Source organism: Ctenocephalides felis, unplaced genomic scaffold (genome assembly GCF_003426905.1).
Source record: "Ctenocephalides felis isolate EL2017-DRISC unplaced genomic scaffold, ASM342690v1 CF-g0.4_SCAFFOLD_03570, whole genome shotgun sequence".
In the NCBI taxonomy this organism is placed as follows: Eukaryota; Metazoa; Arthropoda; class Insecta; order Siphonaptera; family Pulicidae; genus Ctenocephalides; species Ctenocephalides felis.
The window spans coordinates 1,034,350-1,053,320 of record NW_020539724.1 but is presented as its reverse complement, the minus strand read 5'-3'; the positions used below and the strand labels follow the sequence as shown (position 1 = coordinate 1,053,320).

The 18,971-nt window shown below is 28.8% G+C and overlaps 2 protein-coding genes across 2 annotated transcripts; one reads left to right on the top strand and one right to left on the bottom strand.

The window, feature by feature from the left end:
* Window positions 1-817: 817 nt before the first annotated feature.
* Window positions 818-15,459, bottom strand: LOC113383039 (cytochrome P450 315a1, mitochondrial-like). The gene is made up of 9 exons (XM_026621291.1): window positions 15,448-15,459; window positions 8,145-8,293; window positions 6,284-6,496; window positions 3,884-4,077; window positions 3,513-3,716; window positions 3,288-3,424; window positions 2,684-2,890; window positions 1,377-1,589; window positions 818-928 (listed from the first exon to the last, which is right to left on the bottom strand). The coding sequence occupies exons 1-9, from the start codon at window positions 15,457-15,459 to the stop codon at window positions 818-820; spliced, it is 1,440 nt and encodes a 479-aa protein (XP_026477076.1).
* An 895-nt stretch (window positions 15,460-16,354) lies between these two features.
* LOC113383038 (cilia- and flagella-associated protein 157-like) lies at window positions 16,355-17,854 on the top strand. Its single transcript, XM_026621290.1, has one exon. It carries the CDS (start codon window positions 16,355-16,357, stop codon window positions 17,852-17,854), a length of 1,500 nt encoding a protein of 499 aa, XP_026477075.1.
* Window positions 17,855-18,971: the final 1,117 nt, after the last annotated feature.

The window sequence follows — 18,971 nt, the reverse complement described above, 5'->3', positions numbered from 1 at the left end:
TTTGGAACTAGGTCTAGGATTTGGAACTAGGTCTTGGATTTGGAACTAGGTCTAGGATTTGAACTAGGTCTAAGATTTGGAACTGGGTCTAGGATTTGGAACTAGGTTTAAAAATTGGAACTATGTCTAGAATTTGGAACTAGGTTTAGAATTCCGAAGTATGTCTTGAATTTAGAACTGTCTCCATAATAAATCGTATTAATAATAAGTTGCATAAATTCTTGCTCTTTTTTATTTATTAGCAAGGGTTATTATAAAGCTATATTTGGATGTTCAAAAACAAAATTTTACACTAAGCATTCTTCAATAAAATAATATACATTTCCCAAATAAACATCGTTCTTACTTCTGCAAAAATTGCGCCCAACCGAGGAGCAACAACTTATTCATATATCGTATTCGGAATTCCATATATTTATATAGCACATAGTAAGGTTTAGAAATTGAAGATAATTAAGTTTAAATAATTTAAGAAAAATTTTAATAAAAATGGAAAACTTTTCAAAAAACCTTATTATAACCCTGATTTTCTCAATTAGTAGTTCTGTCTTATATCTTCTTATTTTTTGCATAAAGTAAATTAAAATAGTTTTGTTAAATTATTTAAAACTGTATGCTTACTAAAAATTAATACTATAACCAATAATAATAATATTAGAATATTATTAAAAATAAATAAGACGAAATCCTTCAAATCATTTATGAATAATATATAAAATGTCTTACATAATTTAATATTTTATAAAATTTAAATCAAAACTTAAGTATATAACACAGCTCAATCGGTATACTCGATAATAAATTCATTAAAAAAAAATTATAATTTTGTGATTTTCAATTTGACTGGTTCTGAAGGCACTGCCACCATTCTCATGACCATCTCGATTTTGTTCGTATTTGTGCACTCGATGGTAAATGACTCCAATAGCTGAAAGATTGATATTAATAAATGATTCATAGTTATTTATATAGAAAGTAGATCATGTGTGCTTAGTAAGCGTAATTATTTAAAATAATCGTCTAGGAATGATTGATAAATTCTGATACTTTGATTTGTGGTAATGTGTTGAACACATAACCAGTAACTTTACTGACTGCGAGTAGATTCGTATGTCAATGTCATTATGGACATTGTAATAGGTTTTATTCACATGATTAATAAACATTTTCTAGAACAAGCGTTTTCTGCTTCCTTACTTGATAAAAAAAATAATTTGCTTCTAAGTAACAATTCCTCGAGTAAGAGTGTCTTAGGTTAAGGTTCAAAATTTTTCAAGACCAATTACGAAAGATGAAAGATGATTCCAACTGCTGATGAGCAGATGGACAAAAAATTCTATTTGGCAATAGTCTATTATTTTTTTGGTCTATTATACCTTTGCCAATGTCTCCTGGATCTGCATATTAGCAATCCTTTGTCCTATACAAGATCTGCTTCCCAAAGCAAAAGGAATGGAAGCATGAGCCCTTAATAGTCCTTCTCCTGCAAGGGCATCATTTCTGCACCACCTTTCAGGAAGGAATTCTTGGGGTCTTGCAAAATTTTCTGGGTCACGACCCGCGGTATATAAAGAACATATTGTTAAAGTCTAGAAAAAGATATAAAAAAAATTATAAAAAATTCAAAAACCCGTACATAGTTGGGTTCTACCCGCAGTTGATAGAAAGTACCTCAAGACAATATAAAATTGAAGAATTCAATACTAGTCAAAATTATATTACTTTTGGTACTTTATCTATAATAATATATGAATGCTTTTTTTGGAAAATTTCCAATACTACTAAATCCACCATGATATCTTGATTTAAATCAAATGTAAATATATTACTAACAATAGACATTTATGATAAGTGTCATTTAATTTCCATTATGATAAATATAATTGCTCTAAGTTATTTTGTTTAACCACAATTATTTAAAAATAATGCTTATAGGTTTTAGGTTTTCTGGGAAAACATTAAGGACTTTCTATATCAATAAGCTTAATTAATTTTTTATTACCGAATTTAAGTAGAAAACTTTAATTATTTACAGTAGAATAAATGAATATCTAGAATTATTCATATAGAATATAAATTCTTATACACTTGCACAAAACAAATATAAATTTATAATATCGTATAACTGTTTCCTTAGTAAGTTATATAACTATTTTTTTTTACTCATTAGCAAAAATTATTACAATTCTTTACAATTTTAAATTTTTTCTATGGAATAATCTACACAATTTCTAACAGAGTTTGCTCCAGCTTTAGTATAAATAGCGATTATGCTGTAAATTACATTGTATATGATATCTTAAATATATAAATTTAACAGAAAATTCTGGTTTGGGCAAATTACTATTTGTTATTGATTAAAAAATAGAATGTCGCGTAGTATCACGTATTTGTATTACTGTATGGATTTAAATCCTTATCTTTGATACTGGTTTATTCCAATATTTGACATAATGTGTGAGAACTAAATTTGTTCAGTTTAATCAAAAAAAATTTTAAAGTCTAATATATAGACATATATAGACAATTACATCTTATATCTGATCATCTTCCACATGATACCTTTTGAAATTCAATATTCAAGATAGGTTTCCTATTTTTTTTTAGGTTGATTTTTGACCTTATATTGCCTCTATGTTCACTTCATTTTATTACTGGAAAATTTTATTTAAATTATATTTACCCCTTCAGGAATTGAGTATCCTCCCAAAAGCATATCTTGGGCCAAAAATCTTGTTATAAAAGTGGCAACAGGATACAATCTCAAGGTTTCCCTCAGAACTCCTTTTGTCAGTCCTCGATTTCCATTCAAAATATCATTTCTGACTTTGTTTTGTTGATGTGAATTTTTTGCTAACAGCAATAGGGCCCATTGTGTTGTAAATGCTGTCTAGAACACAATAATCACAGTTTTAAGCAACTTTTAAGGAATTAATAATAAAATACAAATCCTAAGTATTTGTCTTAGTGTGGAACCATATTAGGAACGGGAATATTATTTGCCTCGTCAAAGTTTGGTAATCTTTAACTGTTTATCAGTTGATAAATTGTATCTATTTTCTATTAAAAATCAAATTTTTTCAATCTATTATAATGAAAAAGTTTTGGAGTAGTAGTAGTAAGAAAGAAAGCATCTTCATGATGTGCACCAAGTTAAAAATCAAAGCGTCTGAAGTGCATCTTCAATATTTAAATTCTATCCAATGAAAGAATTAATTGTATTTGTTTCATTATCAAATGATACTTTCATATGTATTTTGTAAGTGTTCCCATTACCGGAGATTTACCGTATCACCGGCAGCAATTACTAAATCTGTAACGATTCTTTGAATGTCAGATCTAGAAACGCCTTCATTTATCATACCAGCCATCAGACCATCTCCTTCTGGACATTCGTCTAGGATTTGATTCACCAACATATTACCTAAAAATTGTGATAAATCAGTCACTAATTAAACTAAAAATAAATGCCAATATGATGGGCAATGTATTAGATCATCTATTCTATTTACCTAGAGAGAGCGTTGTATCAACTGCTCGAACAAATCTTCTCCAAGCGGGCAGTTGAAATTTTTCGGCAATTTCAGCCGGTATCACAGTTAATTTTGCAGAATGAAGAAACACTTCATGTACAATACGTCCAAATTTTTCAAGAGTTGGCTCTAAAATATGTCTTGAAGGTTCATACGCTGATCCTAAGAGCGCTGCCACCATCACTGGAATAGACATTTAAGTATCATAAGCCTAATATATTTAAAAACTTGTTTATTAATGGATGACAAAGCATTAAAATAAGAAATTTATTATTGTTATTAGTCATTCTAGTATTAAACCGTCAACCAATAAACCCTGACTTATACCTTTGACTTTAAAGAATTCCTACCGTCGATAGATAACCTGTAGAGATTCTGTTCCAAATCTACAATATTTTTGCTTTCGCCAGTTTGTAAGTCCTTTCCCCAATCTGTGATGAGTTTGTCTAAGCATATATCCAAAGGTGCTCCTAACCAATTCAAGTCTTTGCCCATCAAAAGTTTGTTCATTAATCGCCTAAAGTGCCACCATTCCTCACCATCCCTGGAAAATAGAAATAATCGTAATAATCCGAAATTATAGTCGTAATATTTCAGTTGTAACTGTTTTATGTAATGTTAATTAATTTTTTTTTGCATCAACAATCATTGCATTTACAACCTACTTTAAAATGTAAGGTGCCCCAGCATTTCCAAACATCACAAAATTTAAAAGCGTCATTATGTTCGGAAATTTCTAATTGAAATCCCCATTATTAAATTAACAGAAACGATTTCAAAATTTCCCTATATATAAATTATTTTCTGAAACACTAAGTTTGAAAGTTTTATGATGTTCTCATACGGATTGCAGAGGTCAATCTATTTTGGAATTGGAAGTTCCATCGACTTGCCTGAAGACACTCTTCCCAGCACTAGTAATTACATAAATGAGATTGGGTTGGTTGTTGAGTTATATTTTTAACTTTTGCAGAAATATTAAAAACTAGTGAAGCGCATGGCATCGTGCCTTAAGGCAAATTGCTGAAACTTTCCGTACCAAAAATTATTTTTTTTTTAAAGATTAACATTTTTGAAAAAAATTTACTCTGAAAAAATAAGATTTTTGAGAAACTATAAATTTTTGACAAAAATTTACTTTTTTTGGAAAAAAAGACCTTTTGAAGAAAAAATTTTTTTCAAATATTTTGGATATTCTGAACTTTTTTTTAAAGAAATCGTACTGTTTTAACTGCATAAAGACGAAATATCGAAGCGCGTAAGCGCCGCGTCGCCGTCTAACGCATAAGCATTGGTACGGAACCCATAGGAATGTAAACAAAATTTTTACTTAATGTTAAAATCTCTATAAAATATCTGACAATTTGATATGCATATGTCTAACGATCATTTTTGACCGCCAAATAGCATTTTTCCTTACTTTTTTTTACTAACTAACCACTAGACCTGCCTTCATGAAAATTTGATCAGTTCTTCATCTTATTAATACAAGTAAAATGTTTTTTAAATTATTCAAATCGGTCGTTCCGCTCTTTTAAAAACTGAGTTACCGTTTTTGGCACTTTTTGCCCCATATCTTCGGAACGGGTAGGCCTGCCTTCGCCAAAAACTAATCAGCACGTTTCCTTATCAATACGAATTGAATGTTTTTTGAATTATTCAAATCGCTTCATCCGTGTTCCCGAAATCGTCGACGAAAATTTGTATCCGCATACACACACATACATAAACACAAACACACATACATCCTTTTTTTCTAAGGTATGCCAAAATGTTCAGAAGGTTTTGAAATGTAAATATATATATAAAAATGTTCATTTTCGATTTTTTTGCGATTGCCCTACGGGAAGTTAATAACATTTTTGCATATCTTTACTGTTCAAAGCCTTCTGAACATTTTGGAATACCTTAAAAAAAATTTATGTACGCGTGTGCAGCCGTTTTGAAATTACGGTGAAAAATGTGCAAAAAATGGCAATATAATTTTGAATTTGAATTATTCTTACTTTTGAATTTGAATTTTTGCATTCAGTTTTGAAGGAATAAGAAAGTGACGAAATTTTTGGAAAGACAGGTCCAGCGAGATATGATGGTCAAAAATCATCGTTAGATTTTGGCCTTGATTTTTTTTAAGTAATAAATGGCACCATTTTACTCTCTGTGCTACCCGCACCTAGAGGTAGCAGCATTCCTGTACAAAAGCTCATTGCCATTGAGATCTTTGTTTTTGTGATAAATATTGTTGTGATAGATATTGTTGATTAAATCATGTCTGATTATTATTATTCAATAAACGTTGAATCCTGAAAAGGAAAGAGAACTGGATCGGACCCATTCTGCAAAACAAATGTCTTTCACACGACGTAGTCAAGGGTAAAATAGAAGGACTGAAAGGAATGGGAAGAATGCAGACGGTTGATGACTTACGCGAGAAGAGGAAATACATTGAACTACAGGACCAGGAAGCATGGAAGTAAAAGTTTAGCCCCTAGGTCTCCTATACCTACTTATTATTCATATCAACATTTATTAAGTAAAAAAATGCCAGGACGAATTTTGAACTGCTCCCCACCCAGAGTAGCAGCATTCCTGTACAAAAGCCTATTGCTATGAAGATTGTGACCAACATAGAAAAATACAAAACTACTTCCAAACATTCAAAAAAAAAAATTAATGAGCTAAGTTTTTTTATTAACGTTGAACAATCTCTGTTTCTTTTATCCAATTATCCATTATCCATTATTACTTACATGAAGAGTAAACCTCGTTCGGCTCCGCTCCGTCTGTTGTGCAGAAGCCACGAGTCGGGCAAGACGTGCCGCGGTCGTCGGCCCTCGGCCCGGGGCGAGAACACGGCACGCATGTCGTCCGGGTCGCACAGGAAGACGGCGCGGACTGGGCCGACGGCCTCGCGGAAGACAGGTCCAAGGGAGCGGTGACGGTTGTCGATGTACTCGTGCAATCTGCGGAGGAAATTGTAATAGAGTTGAAATATGGAAATGATGGAGGAAAGTGATATAGTATTTATATCACTATTTCTATCGATTTGTGTTTATTTTACCACTTCAATAGCCAGATTAGAAATGAACCTTCATTTGAGAAATGAAGTAATTGCTGATTAATAAATTCTATAATATTTATTCACACAGTGGATTATGTTAAACAACGCCTAAACAAATACTGTATTCGCAACTTCACTCATCATGTAGTTGTGTTTGAAAAACTTCATGTAATTAAAATTAACATACATTCATTGACTGCGAAAAAAACAAAAAAAAATATTTTTAATTTTACAGTCCTCAATGTTTTTTTTAATGTACTTATCTTTTGAGCACTCATTTTTGAAGTAAAACTTCTTTAGGCGCGACTAGGGTGTTCATCCGTACAAATGCTGTTCGTCATTCGCTCTCGATGAGACAATTTCTATAGGAGTCGATTGTGATTAGTCGTCGTATATGTGAATAGAGATCTGTCGTTGTATGCGTTCGACATCAACGTTGCATGCGTACCGATATCAACAAAGAAATCGGCATAAATAAATAAGCATTTTAAAGTTACATCGTAGTACAAATCTTGATTTAATGAAAAATGTCTGAATCAGAAGAATATTTACCCTGTTCTTTAATATTTTACCCTATTCCTTAGAAATTATTTCTATATTATTCGTAGTTTCTATAAATCTTTGAAGTTATTAAATTGGAAAATATTTTTTAGGCAAGGTAGATATTACAGCTATTCAAAGAATGAGATTATATCGAGAAAAAGTAAAAAAAACTACAAGCAGTCAATGAATGTATATTAATTTTAATTACATGAAATTCTTCAAACACAATTACATGATGAGTGAAGTTGCGAAAACAATATTTGTTTAAAATAATCCACTGTATGAACGAATACTATAGAATTTATTTATCAGCATTTACTTCATTTCTTTATTGAAGGTTTATATCTAAATGCTAATTACAATGACAAACCGATCATGTCATATTTGAAGTATGACTTTAATTACATTATTGTTTTTTAAATATTATACATATTTTTAATGCTATTATAAATATATCAGTTATGATTTATCATTATATAAATGTGTATAATGGTTGACACTAATAAATGTGTGCATCACAAGTGTTACCATATTACTGATAAACATTATTCAAAATTGTTATATGTTGTATTTATTTTCACTTATATGTCATCTTGTATGGTAACAAATAAGTTTTACTTCAATCGCGTGTTAACCTTACGCGCACTCTTTTTTAAATAAAATGAATACAATACATTGAGAAATAGGTATTTAAGTTTGACAACCCTGGACGAAATTGATTTTTTTATGTAAATATTTTTTACGTTTTAATTAAATTTTTTTATGTAATTAAATTTTGGGCAATTCGCTTTTCAGCTTTTTCATAATCTCATAAAATCTCAATGGAATTTCAGTCAAAAACGTTCACTGACAGAAATCGAGATAATAATAATTTTACAAAATTATTATATCTTTTTATAGAACAAAAATATAGATTATAAATTATAAATTTATTTCTAGAAACAAAAAATCTAGAACATAAGTTTACCGAGCACTGAAAAACCACAGAACCTAAAGTTATGCAGAACCGCATCGCCAAAAGCTGTGGTAATGTTCCCAACAAAGCAAGCCCTTTGGGCTGGGAATATCCCTTAGGCCACCTCGTAATTCTGCCCCTGCCAAAGTTGAGCATGATCGCAGTCCTGATTAAATGCATTTTTCTAAGAGCATTTCGGACCTAAAATTAAAAAAAAAAAAAAAAAAAAATTATACTAGACACAAGAATTATAGTTGAAATTTGTAATTCTAATGCAATCTACTATTTTATTTGTAAATATACAACTCCTCTACGTCGCGACTAAAAAGAATTAGATTTCTCTATATTTGATGAATTATAATACAAGAGGAACAGGTATTGGGCAACATAAAAATTCCTGCTTATTCCAGTTTTTACATTAAGTTGTCAAGGAAATTTGACTAAATTCTTGTTGTTCTTCTACATTATCAGAAGCCTTAGTAACAAAAATTATTTAAGCAAAATCATTATTTTTTAAGTTTTCTCAGATCGAAAGTTTCATTCAAGCTTTTATGTACTTTAGATTAAAAATATATAGAAAAATATTCAGAAAATACTCCATCTAGTGTTTTTAGGTAAATCACTGTTTACCCACTTAATCACAAGTGTCTTGAGAAATGTAAATATTTTTTGCTTAATCATTTCTTCATTGCGTGATGTTTTCGCATAAACATATGCAAATACATATATATGTCTGAGATATCGGTATAAACATACATCACCATAAAAAGTATCATATTTAATGAAATACTACACGAAGTTTCGTAATTGAACTGTATTTGCTTTAATGACGTCTCCTAGTCATAACAGTTCATAAATACTCTAGATTAATTAATATCAATATACATACTTAATAGAATTAGTATAGTATATATATGTTCTATAAAAAATATGTTTTTTATTAAAATTGATAATAGTTATAATCACTTCAGTAAATTTTAAAATTTTTGTACCTGCTTGCTACATGTATATACTCAATATGCAAAATGTTGAGGTGGTTCAAAATCTGCTATCGGACACTAAACTTAAACATGATATTTTATTTTACAAATATCACATTTTCACATTTTATTATAAAATTTAACTGATCATTCATGATTTTTTACTAAAAATGTTACCAAATAAGTGTAGATATTTTATGTTTCATTTATAAATTGAATACTACTTTATTGGATATTTTTGGGCTTATTCAACTTATTATTTAGTGACGCACATTGGTTTCATTTTAACAATAAGCAGTTTTTACCAATAAAGGAAATTTACCAGTGCTATATTTTTTTAGCTCAAATTACAGTAAAGTAATTTATAAAAATTTTAATTAATAAATAATAATAATAAATTAACTTAGATAATATTTGATTTATAAAAAAATTTAAAAAAGAAAAAAATTGACTTCAGATTCAGAAGCTTCTTGCATTGCGAACTGTTCGAGAACACTTTTTGGTATTTAAGTTATTTACACATATAGGGAAGTACGAGTAACCGTCTTTAGACCATATCATTTTATTTTTATTTAAAAAAATATAGTATATATAATATATTTTTCTCAAATAATATATAAGGCTTTGTTAATTTATTAGTAATAATTTATATCTCCAAAATTTAAACAATGTTTCATAATTTATGGCATATCAAATCTGTATCTATTACATTAATCATCTATTTTCTCCAACGGCCATGATATTGTTATTAGCAAATGTCACACATATTGCATTTCATTTGATCAAATGACAATGAAAAGTATTACAAATATTTTGTAAATAATGTCCAAAGTACATTGTACTGTGCACCACTTTTCAATCGTTCGTGACGAACATTTGCATTTACTCGAATTGCAGTTTATAGAACTCGAATCATATGTGTTTTAATAATTACGTTTAAGGTTTTTAACACATTTTTTACTATTTAATCGATTTTGTTTATGATATACCTAGGCTTGACACGTGATAAAATGATATATTAATTGCATTTTTAATAACAACAAAGGCGTTGTGGAATAATTTACATGGTTTTGTACATAAATATTATATTTCTAAGAATTTCAAGATAAAAATTAAACATGACATTGAATGTCTTTGATATCATTTTCTGGATCTATTATTGTTTAATATTTACTGCTATAATATTAATAAAACTAAACATTATTAGTTGTTTAAGAATTTAATCTTAATCTGGGAGCAGTATCCATCACGTTCTAGATAACCTTTTAAGTATCAGAAGACATTCATTATTTATAATTGTGTATATTCATTAAATTAAAAATAAAACCGATAAGTCGGACGTTAATTTATGTGTATGCACATACTTATATAGAGATGTATAATAGATATATTTATACAGAGATTTATAATAAAGATGTGAAATAGTAAGTAGCAAAACATTCAATTTGGGCAAGATATAATTTGATTTCCAGCTTTTAGAACTTTTTTAGAACTCACTTATTTAACTCGTGATTATTTTTTTCCACAACATGTAGGTATAGTATTATATTAAATATTTAAATAGATATTTTAAATTTAACTAAATTTTATTATTGTTTTTGTAAAAATCAATCAAAAAAGCAAATGACAATTTTACCATTTTTTGTTACCACTTTACTGTTTTGATATCAAATTTTGACTTAGAATTTAAAGAATATAGGTAATTTGAAATTAAATGGAATTTGATTTGTTGAGTGAATTTGAATAAAAAAAATTAGAAGTAGGAAGAAAAGATAGATTAGAATTCGAGATAGAATTCTAGATCAAATTTAGAAGAAAAAGAATAAAGAAAATTAGAAGAAGAATAGCGAGATTAGAATTCGAGAAGAACAAAATTAAAAGAAATAGAATAAAAAATATGAATAAAATAAATTAGAAGTAAAAAAAAAGAAGCTAGATTAGATTTCGAGAAGAACAGAATTAGAAAAAAAGAATAATGAAAGATAGAAGAATAAAGAAAGATAGAAGAAGAATAAAGAAAGATAGAAGAAGAATAAAGAGAGATAGAAGAAGAATAAAGAAAGATAGAAGAAGAATAGCGAGATTGAATTCGAAAAGAACAGAATTAGAAGAAAAATGAATAAAGAAAAATATGAATAAAAAAATTAGAAATAAAGCTAAGAAAATAAAAGCTAGATTATATTTCGAGAAGTTCACATTTAGAAGCAAAAGAATTAAAGAATAAAAAAAATAGAAGTAACAAGAAAAGCTAGATTAGAATTCGAGAGAATCAGATTTAGAAGAAAAAGAATAAAAAAATAGAAGTTAGAAGAAAAGCTAGATTAAAATTCGAGAAGATCAAATTTAAAAGAGAAAGAATAAAAAAATACAAAAAATACAAGTAAGAAGAAAAGCTAGTTTAGAATTTTCGATCAGATTTAGAAGGAAAAAATAAAAAAACATGAATACGAAAAAGTGAAAGTGAGGTAGAAAAGCTATATTAGAATTTGAAAAGGTCAGATTTAGAAATTTAAAAGAATTAGTCAAGAATATAAATATGAAATATTGTAGGTAAGCGTGGCTAAGAATATATTAAATTAAATAAAAATCCTCTTAAGAATATATCTTCAACATGCGATTAATTACTCTTAAATAAAATTCTCAATATTAATATCAATATTAATTAATTACCACTTACCTCTTACAAGTAGTGTCTTGTGTTTTAACAGCTTTCTCGAGCACGTTGTCCGATCGAACACTCGAACACACATCTGTCACCTCCGGGCACCGGTCTTAAGATAAAAAAGCGTCAAAAAATACGAATTTGCGATCTTTTAAAGTTACATTATATTCGCGAGAATTAATGTTTACGAGAATAGCCAGCACATTGCTCCCGACCAAGAGGTTAGCGCACTCTATAAGAAAAGACACTGCTGTAGTAGTAGAATTATAGATACATGGTAAAGGAATTTTGAATAGATGTAAATTAAATTTGTGTTAGAAATGATTTTTTTTGTGGATCTTGTATACCCGCTCGGGTTGACGGTTCGGTTCGCACTGCAAACGATATTGGTTTTGTGGTGTCGTTTTTAAAGGGCAGACGGTGGAACGTTAGACTTCTATCCGACACTAGACGATCACATGTAGCAAAGCATTTCGAGTCGAAAGATGACACGATCGAGACACACGAGAACTACTAAACCGTCTATATATATTTTTCGAAAAAATAAAACACCGACGAGGCTGTATCGAGCACCTTCTCGAACGACTCTGGGATCTACTCTCCATGGTCAAGGGTAATCGATTTTGCTTTTTATGGGGACTTCTGGGATTTATGACTTGGACATGGTGCATGAGATCTTTTTTAACATGCAAATTATATTGAAAACTTTTACGATGGCAATAGATAGTGGAACTCTACTCGATGAACATTTTTTTATCTTGAAATTTATTGCAAAGTTATTTAAGTTTGCTTTTTGCTCAGTTAACCAACTATTATTACTTTCATATATTTCAAATTGATATTTAATTTTTTTGTTTAGTGTAAGTTTATACTTTCCATCTTTAAATTGCAAGAGCTTCTGAACATTTTGGCATACCTTAAGAAAAAGGATGAATGTGTGTGTGTGTATGTGCAGATACAAATAACATTCTATAGTTTGCACATATAGAGATATTTTTTATTCTAATGCTTTGTAACGAAATATGAAAATATTTGCATTTGCAGAAAATTAAATTAGGTTTATATTTTGTAGAAGTAGTAATGTAGTAAATTAAAACAGAGAATTTTACGTAACAAATTTTATTTCTTCTACAAAATTAGTTTTATTCATGCTTTTACTCACGTATAATTAAAGTTATTGTAATCTTTATAGACTAAATTTATTGTTTTTGTATTAACAGCTTTAATTGATGTTTGCAATCTCGTTTTTAAATTGCTTTGTGAACCTAAATTGATAAATTGCTTTTAGAAATCAAAATTTTGGTATAAATCTACGTTAATATCAATAATGAATAATATTGGTAATTTCATTAATAAAGTTGCTGAAATGTGTAAATACATAGAAGTATAGTTATAGCATCAGCAAAGTTATTTTTTAAGCAAATTTGACTCTCCTTATATTGTTATAGGTTTATTATTTAAGTTTCAGTTTTAATATTTACAAGGGTTCTTCATAGCGTAATTTATATGTATACATACATAAAGTATAAGTATGTATATTCATTTAAAAGTATCAATAAAGCTTTGGCAACATTATATGCTTTGGTTAATGTAAAGATTTTTTAGATTATAATTATTTAGTGAAATACTCGTACAACGCGTTTATTATATATCATAATGCATTTTTCAATAAAATTTATGTTTAAAATTTAATTCAGGAGTCCATTATAATGTAATTATATTTATTTCTAAGGTTGTGCGCCTCTGGCTCCATAAGATCGGAATAAAGTAGTAAAGACACGTGCGAACGATGCGTGTCTTTTTTCTTCATTTTCACCGCAAGTGCATCCGTAGATGACAGTGATGTCACATTGGAGGGTTAGAAAAGAAAATATATTGAAAAATTATAATATAAAAGAAATAAAACGAAAATAAACTACTACTACTTCTGTAATAATTATAATCTTTTAACAACATCCAAAAATTGATGAATACCAAATCTCATTACTATCAGCTGCTCGAATTTTTGAGCATAATTGTCCAAAATTTGGAAGTTTTTATTATCATATATAATTCAAATTTATTCTCGTCTTCATAAATAATTCATGAAGTTCAATATGTAGCATTTTCCGTGGGATAAATATTCGTTTCGTCATCTCGAGTTGTTTGCATAACAAACATTTCCAGACGCGTTCATAATGTTATATGACAACATACAAATTGAATAATTAACACCTGAATTTGAAGACACGCGGTACATGTACTTTACAAAAATTTTGATGATCAACACTTATTTTATTTTATTTATATCGTATTAACATAGTGAAACAAAATATAATTATTGTGTTCATGATTAAATGAACATAATAAATGTTAATAATAATATTATTTAAAATTTGAAAATATTGATAACACTAGCTTAATCAAATGCAAATTTTTCAAAAAGGTCAATTTTTTAAAAAAAAAAATTAAAATTCCCAAAAATCTATTTTTTTCAATGTTCTAAAAAAATCAATCTTTTTTAAAAATTTTAATTTTTGGTACGGGAAGTTCCAGCAATTTGCCTTAAGGCACGATGCCATGCACCACTAGTTTTCGAACCGTTTCCGAATGTTTGCTAAGCAATGCACAGGATGCAACGGGCAAATAATAAAGCAAACGACTCTAAATTATGTTATGGTAGACTGCTAGAAATAGATCGGTGCACAAAACAAAAGGGGTTGTTGCTAACCGAGGCCAGACACAAAAGGAAAAGCCGAAATAAAAATAACCACAAGTCAGCAGTAGTACAGTCAAGCGTGTAATCGAAAAAGGTGTAAGAAGTTTCGTTCAAATTAAATTCATTTATTTATTTACTTGATGGCACTTATATAGAATTGTCATTTTATTTGATATGAAGTAGATTCGAAGAAGAATAAGCAAGGTTAGAAGAAAAAGAAGGAAAGAGACGAAGTAGAATAAAAGTTAAGAAGAAGCAAGGATAGAATATAAAGGAGAAAGAAGAAGATGAAGTAGAATAGAAGTTAAGAAAGAGAAGCAAGGTTAGAAGATAAAGAAGAAAAAAGATGAAGTAGAATAGAAGTTAAGAAGAAGAAGCAAGGATAGAAGAAAAAGAAGAAAAGAGATGAAGTAGAATAAAAGATAAGAAGAAGCAAGGAGAGAAGAAAAAGGAGAAAGAAGAAGATGAAGTAGAATAAAAGTTAAGAAGAAGCAAGGATAGAAGAAAGAGGAGAAAGAAGAAGATGAAGTGGAATAGAAGTTAAGAAGAAAAAAGGATAGAAGAAGAAGCGGAAAGAAGGAGATGAAGTAGAATAAAAGTTAAGAAGAAGCAAGGATAGAAGAAAAAGGGGAAAGACGACGAAATAGAATAGAAGTAAAGGAGAAGAAACAAGATTAGAAGAAAAGGCGCGAATAGAACTATACTCTAAATACTATGTGTGTTTGACTAATTAGATGAACGTGTCAAGTATTGTTTATTAATTCTATACTTTTATATATCCGCTATACATATATTAAATATGTAAGACTAACTTTATTTTTAAGCAAAATTTTTGAACTAACTAAAAAATTGAAAATGTTAAATTAGGTCGATATCTATAGATGCATAAAAAATAAAATTTTTTATTCTTGAATTTTTTATTGTTCTGTCATAAATTAAGCACACTGAGCAAAAATTGTTAAATATAAAATGTAAAAAAAATTATAATATTCTATCTAGTCAGTCGGTACTTTACCTTCAATGCCATACTAATGTATCACTAATCTTCGATTTACTTATTTAATAATGACGTAATTATTTATCTCCGTCAGTTGTTTTAAAATGTTATCAATTAAATGTAAAATAAATATACATTATCAAAGCATACTATACAACTTCTATTGACATTTCTAAGCAGAAATTAAATAAACATTCATCAGTTGAAATGTTAACACAGGAATAGTTAAGAAAAAACACCTTTTTAACATTTTTTTTAATATTTTACTCGCACATACGATTAGGTTAAATTAACTCCTAAACCAAATTCAGTTTATTTTTGTTTCTTGATTTTAAAATTTAAACGTTGTTTTTGATACATTAACACACCATCTACTGAATACATAATAAATTTACATTATAATATATTCATGTGATTATTCGTAATTCAAATCAGGAGTCAAATTTCTGGCAAATGTGCATTTGCATGAATAAGCAATTCGTATCTGGTAAACACTTAACGGAATAATTTGCGTTAAATCAAATACTCATGAGAAAAATACACATTTATTTTATATAGGAGAAAATATGTACTTATATACAAGAAATTAAAAAAATATATATAATTTATTTATAACGTTTCGGATATTGTGAATGTATGTTCCATGTGCCTAGAATATGGTAGTAATTAAAAAATAAACTAATTTGCATTGTGCCTTATGGCAAATAATAATTTTTTAAAGGCTTTAATGTATTATGAACTTGTTTTATATAAATAAGAAATTAATTATTGATTTTTTCCTGGTTTTAGTCATTTCGTTAGCTTTGTGGTGTCCCCTCTTTGTATTGATCTAACAATATGCACTTTACAACCTGCATCAAACTTTCTTCACCATTCAATACATATCTGTTGAATTTGAAACCAGTGCTTATATTTTCTGTTCAAAATGCCACCAAAAAAGCAGCAAAAAAAGAAAAAAGAAGAAAAAGATAAATTGCCCGAAGTCGATAAAACATTTTACGAATTGCAAATAGCAGATTTGAATCGCAAATTAACGCGTCTCAAAGCGACTAATCTCGAATTGAAAGAAACAAACGAAGAGTTGTCCGCAACATCGAAAGCCTTGGACGAAGACAGATGTGATGTCATTGAATATCTAAAACGGGTCGCCAAGCAAAAAGTTAACGACACCGATGATATGGAACAACGGATGATTGCTTTGCAAAGATTAAGAGAATCTGAAGCTGAAGGTTACAAAAAGTCTGTAGAAGATAGCAAGTCTGAATTCAAAACTATGGAAGAGCGACTGACTGCAGAAATCAAACTCCTTAATGGTAAGCTCAACTCCTTAGAAGAATTCCGCGTCATGAAAGAAGATTTGACCAAGAAGTTCCAGTTGCAGCAAGAGCAAATAGAACAGGATGAAGTCCGACATAAGGAACAATTGTACGAATTGGAAAAAAAATTCAATATAGAAAAGGATAATTTGAAGAAGCAAATGGAAAGCAAGATGCTGAAGTTGTCCAATGACTTCTATGAAGCCACAGAGTTGACGCTACCCGACATGACTAAAAGAGTTATAAGAGAGAACATCACAATAAACAACGAACTAACCAAATTGCTGAAGTCCCAAAGTGAGTTGTCTGAAGAAAATAAAAACATGAAAAACCAACGACGAATGTTGCAAACAGAAATCAAGTTGCATGTAGAAGAAAAGTGCAAGCTGTTGCAAAAATTCAATGTCCAAAACTCAGCAATTAAACAATTGACTCTAAAATGTGAAGAACAAGAAAAATTGCTCAACAAGGCTAATAAGACTGAAAAAAATCTTGTGGATTCTCAAGATATTTTAAAACAGACTGAAGACAAATTGCAAGAATCATCCAAAAAAATCAATGAACTTGAAGAAAAACTCACAATTCTTACCAAAGAGAAAAACTACATCGTGCAACGTATCAAACACGAACAAATAGAAAAACTGAAGTTATACGATATTATTCTGCATGCTACAAAATCTGTTAAAACAGCAATAGAACTTAAAGATGAATCTCCTCATCTCGACTCAGCAGTTGAAATTACTACACGCCAAAAGTTCCTGGCAGATCTCCTAAAACTTTTAAAAACAGCAAAGGAACCAAAGTGGCAACGAATCCGTCCTGGAGAGGAATCTGTCAGGCCAGGTGTTGCTTACGACTTTGGGGATTTAGGATTTGTCCAAACGGAAACTAAGATAGAAACACCAGTTACATTTGAGAGGTACCAATCTGCTGCAGGACGAAAGTTTCGACTGGATTCTCAAGTTATTGGAACTTTGGTTACTGATCCGGTTTTGATGAGAGCAAGGAAAAGCAAGGCAGAACTCGAAGGATTGGGAATTGATTTTCAGGAGTTTGTAACGAAGGAAGATTTCGAGGACGATTGGTCGCCGTCGTCGTTTGAAGATTGAACTAACATGGTAATATAGTTTTTACTTAATTGTTTAGGTAAAATCTAGGAGTAATTTTTTAATACAAGAAGTATAAATTACATCTAAGTGGCATTTTGCCACAAGAAAAGTTTAATTCTAATCACTTCAAACGACTCACGTAAAGTAAAAATAAAATCATATTACATATATAATCATTAGAAATAAATGCAATATTTGTTAACTAAATATTTATTATCGAAATTATTTACAAATGAATTTGGCATATTTAAAAAAACTAGAAAACATTGAATATTGTAAATCATACAGGCATATATTTTATTTACAGTTTAGTCTAGCATGATTTTGAAAATACATATATAATATTTATACAAATATGTGATTTGTCAATATTTATTAATTATTTATTATATAACAATTTCATAATGCAACTTATATTAAACTAAATTTCATTAATTTTATTATATTTATTATAAATATATTTTGACACTAAATAATCTAAGCTAAGTACAAGCGTGTGTAATAAATTAACTAAAAATGTATTGAAATATATTTTTATATATAATTTTCTAGTCTTTTCAATGTTATGCAAAGGCAGTATTAATATAGTTTACATAAAAATAAGAAATCATTGTTGATATTAAATCAAATAATACACAATTCGAAGGCACAAAATTTATAGATTGACTTCATATTCATAACATTATTATAATTAGTCATTAGATTTAACAATAACAATAAATTTTATAGATATTTATAATTGACTATGCTTTCCACACAATTGCTGAATAAAGATATTTCCTATTTACAAATTGGTACTCATTAATAATAATATACAATTTAATAACATTTGTAATAAGCAAAATATAATCATCACAGTATATTAGCTACCAGATGTATCATTTACTTCAGCTGCCACATTAATATCTTTGTTAGTATTATAAAAAGCTTTCGCAATTGCTAATTTATAATTAATCACTAATGTAGTTAGAGGTATTTTTAAGCAGCCTGTTTATTAGATCAATAATATTGCTTCTTATTTTTTCGTGTCGCTAATTTTTAAATAAATATTAAATACAAACATACAAAAATAAGTTTATATGGCACATATGGCACACAGAATTGTTGTTGATATTTT